The sequence below is a fragment of the Gadus macrocephalus genome, chromosome 8 (genome assembly GCF_031168955.1).
Source record: "Gadus macrocephalus chromosome 8, ASM3116895v1".
Classification (NCBI taxonomy): domain Eukaryota; kingdom Metazoa; phylum Chordata; class Actinopteri; order Gadiformes; family Gadidae; genus Gadus; species Gadus macrocephalus.
Window position 1 is genome coordinate 22,241,418 of NC_082389.1, and position 4,475 is coordinate 22,245,892.

The following is a 4,475-nucleotide window of genomic DNA, read 5'->3' on the forward strand; positions in this document are numbered from 1 at the left end:
CTCCTCATATCACTAGACTGGATGTAGCTCATCTTTTTAAAAACTAGGCTATACCTGTAACACAGTTTATTGTAGACTATTGTGTCTCATAAAAAAAAAAAAAAAAACTTCAATTAATGATCAATCTGTATCACTGTTGCGGCAGACTTGTTTAATTTAGTCTACCATTATCACAAAGAAGTGCAGAGTTACTAATCCAAGATGCAGTACCATAATATTGCCCCAAATAAATGTAAGCCTAAAATAATAATAAAAAAAGATAAAAGCAAAGTTATTTAGTCTGTTTCAGGTGACTTTATGGTTACATTCTGCATTTCTACAGTCAAAACCAAGTTTGGACTTCAGGATGCTGCTCATCTTGAAATTTTCGATGAAACTGACACAGCAGTTGACAAAGACATTTTTCTTGAGTTATTGGAGGCCCATCCAGACCTATGCCTGACTGTACGTCAAAGGATTTCAGATGAAGGTAGATGTTATCATAATACCTTATGTTGTCAGTGTATAGCCCAGTCAGTGTAGAGCCAAGTTTTTGCTCCTTTATGCAGATAATACTGACCTTTCTTTATGCAATGTGCATGGCAGTGGACAGGGTTGACATATTTGTGTACATTGTTGTCTGAATATGAACATGGCAATAGTTGTATAATTATTAATGAAAATTAACCAATTTACTTTTTGTAAAGATTTTTCTCCTTTAGCTCATTCAACACCATCTTACTCGGATACAGCATCTTCCCTCACGGATACCATATCACTTTCATCAAGCGACAGTGACCTAAGGGAACATGGTATTCCTGCAGGCCGCAGTAGATCCAGTAAAGAAGACATGGGCAGTTCTGCAGCGAAAGAGGTAATTGAGAGTAAAAAATATTTTTGAGTTATACTGAATTGAAATTATAACCAATCAGAGCATGTGGTTCCCAACTTGCCTGTAATGAAAGTAAGTTATTGATTTGCATCTTGCCAGATGTTTGTCCTTTTACAAGTTTTTTGACATTCCTCTAAACTTTCACCTTTAACTACAAACATGAGTGTGTTTTCTCTCATTTGACATAAAAGAGAGAATTGAACACCATTTTTATTATTATTATTTTCTTATTTGTATGAGCAGATGGTTGAAGATGCCTTGAATAGGAAGCCTGGTGGAGAGGATATCCTTGAAGAATACAGGGGAGAAAATTCACTAAGCCACCGCACCCGGAGACAGCTTGTAAACATATTGGCAAGTGATATGACCGAGAGACATGGGTAAGCTTAATAGAAATGTAATGAAGGGCCATACACTGTATTCTTGTATTGTATACTGTAACTCCGATCCATCATTGGTTGTCTTTTCTCTATAGCAGGTTTCCCTCCCGTCAGCAAAAGGAGAAGTATGCCCTAGGAATTATTACTGTCTTTCCTTCACTGAAGGATCACTTTTCTCCAAAGGGCTATGTAAGTTATGCAATGATGGTAAAGTGGCACAGAAGTTTTATCATGGAATAACTACAGTAGATAAAGTGAAAGTATTTAAACAATTGTGTGGTTGGTCCTATTGTCTCTTTGATAGTGACTGTTGTCATATGACTGCATTTGAAATTGTGGAGTATTTTTAAGATGTGAAATCAAAAACAATGATAGAGCCCTGCTCGGAAGTGACTCAGGGCATTTTGCACATAAACTTGAAAATAGAAAAGCTGTTATATAATAATAGTTCTATTGTTTCATTTTGCTGCATCTGCACATGCTGTAAGATCACATTTGATGTTCATTTTCTTTGTTTAAATGTAATAGGAGCATTTCTACGATGGCGTGAAAGGGACTGGATATTTAGCATGGCGCCTCAAGACCATAACTAGGTCTACAACTAAACGGCCAGTGAAGGAAGTCTCAGTGCCTCAAGAACAAGGGCCAAAGCGCCGAAGATCAGCAACCACACTGCCTCAGCAACTTGATGGAGATGCCTGCAAGGAGGCCATTTCATTTCTTGTTCACTCTCCTGATGAAGCAAGTGTATTTCAGAGGATGAAAATGACGTTCCAACATCGCCAGGACCTTGTCCATGACCCACAAAGAACTGCAGATGTCTTAAAAACATTTCCAAGTTTTTTGGATGTTAAAGGACTAGTAAGTCATACATTTTACATTTTCAACTAGTTTTCTAGTCTTTTATCATTGTTTTGCTCACTTTGATGGTAGCAGTTAAATATGTGATTATTGGTCATCCCGGTCTCCTGGTATTTCCCATATTGCTCAAAATTACCTCTTTGTATCATAAAAGGAAATATTTAGAGCCAATCAGCCCATATCCCTGTTCTTTGAAACTTCAGGGTGCTGTTGGGAGCTATAAGAAGGACAGCATTTGGTGCAACGTAGACTAAATGTGACACTTTTGTATGATCAACAGGTCAATCAAGACTTCCTGCTGCTGTTTGGTGCTGAAACAGCCACCAAGTTGCTTGAAAAGTGGGACACCTCATTCAAGCCAAAAGTCATCAAAGAGGCCAAACAGCTGACTCCGTCAACTGACCTGTGTCATTTGCTAAAAGCTGCAGAGAAGCTTGCAGAGAATGATGACAATGGTACGCTTGACTGCATGTTTGTTTGACAATACTAATATTTATTTTTACGTTCTCATTTGATAAATTGTCTGATAAATTCCACCCCAAACAGACTGGGACAGTGACATGGCTTCTGTGCTGCTACTGCTTCATCTTTTGCCACCTTCAGCTGGACGGAAGAGGAGGACCAAAATAAGTCCAAGGGATGCAGCAGACAAAATGGTGCACTTTCACAAGGTAAATACTGTATGTTCCCTCACTTTTTAAAGTCCTACAAGACACTTTTTTAGCTCTGAACTTTCTATTTTTTCCTCTCCATGTGGACTATGTTTACTTGGTACAGGCCTATTGTTCAGGAGTCCAGTAAGGAACATGATTCAAAACTAAAGGGGTAATTTATACTCGGCATTACTGAACAGTGTATGTGTTGTTGTTTTTTGTATCTTATTTGTTTTTAGTCATGCTGCAGCATCGATGAACACCTGCAAGAAAGAGATGGCAAACCATACATCCTTGCAGTCGGCCGAACCCAGAGCAGGATTGACACCTTTTACATCGCAGTGGACAAACAACTCATCCCCTGCCAAGCCACCAGCTCACTGGGTGCGTTTGATGAACTTTTCAAATCCCACTACGTGTTCAACTTAAATTACGACGAGTCCCTGGTTCATTTCTACAGTTTTGTGCAGACTACCATTTTCAACATTGACGCTACCTCAACAGACGAGTCACCGCGTGTTCGTGAGTTGCGTGCTAAAATTTTGAATGAGAACAATGTTTAAATGTTTCATCTGTCAATCGCTGCATATCAGCAGTCAGGCTTTGATAAGTCATTTGCGACTAGGCCACAGTTTTTATCCAAGCACCAAATTTAAGTTGGCTTGTTCACAAGAAAGTTGTAGGCGTCAGTTCACGTCATTTTCTGGTTTTAAAAAACATTTAAATAGTGTTCATAATGAAGATTGTTGTCAAAGTGGTGATGCAGAAACCTCAGAGTCATTTCAGGATGATTTTTTCATTCAGGATGAAGTTGCGGAAACAAGTGTCACACAGAGCCTTGAGGCTGGTTGTTCTGAAAACAATGGATCTGGTCAAAGAATGGAAGAAAAAACGAAATCCATTTTAACTACTACCAAATCACTACCACTCAGTGGTAGTGATTTGGCAAATAGTTTTGTGACATCACTTGTTAATGATTTGGAAGAATTTGCTGATGGACTGCACTGTCAGTTTAAGCAAAAAGTACTCTCCGTTGTGCCAAAAGATAATCCTGTAAGATCTACATTGGAAAAATGTCTTGAGACTTTTGACAACCCAGTTGAGGGCTTTGATACAGAAGCTAAAAGAAAGACATATTTCTGTGCAAAATGGGGAATTGTCGAGCCAGTGGAAAAAACTTTAGGAATTCGTTATGATACAAGGTTAAATAAAAATACAGGAACTTATGACCAGGTACCAGTGAAAGACACTTTTGTGTACATTCCAATTTTGGAAACCATCAAATTTATCTGCCGCAATACTTATATTTGCGAGCTGCTGGCTAAACCAGGTGTATCAAAAGAAGACCGATATGATGACTTCTGTGATGGAAGTTATTTTAAGTCTCATCCATTGTTTTCAAAACAACCAATCTCTTTGCAAATTCAACTGTTTTACGATGACTTTGAGACAGCTAATCCACTTGATTCCAAACGTGGGTTTCACAAAATTGGTGCAATGTACTTTGTCCTCAGAAATCTGCCTCCAAAGTTAAATTCTGCATTGATGAACATTCATTTGGTTTCATTGTTTCATGCAGAAGATGTGAAAAAACATGGCTTTGATCCTATTTTACAGCCACTGATTGATGACATAAAATTATTGGAGCGTCATGGCATTGATTTACCCTTCTCATCTGAAAAGGTCCATGGCACTCTATGTCAGATAACT

The 4,475-nt window shown here is 38.3% G+C and overlaps 1 protein-coding gene across 1 annotated transcript; it reads left to right on the forward strand.

Moving 5' to 3' along the window:
• Positions 1-655: 655 nt before the first annotated feature.
• LOC132463682 (uncharacterized) lies at positions 656-3,650 on the forward strand. Its single transcript, XM_060059980.1, has 5 exons — positions 656-863; positions 1,089-1,251; positions 1,347-1,440; positions 2,393-2,783; positions 3,005-3,650. Exons 1-4 carry the CDS (start codon positions 656-658, stop codon positions 2,591-2,593), a joined length of 666 nt encoding a protein of 221 aa, XP_059915963.1. The 3' UTR covers positions 2,594-2,783; positions 3,005-3,650.
• Positions 3,651-4,475: the final 825 nt, after the last annotated feature.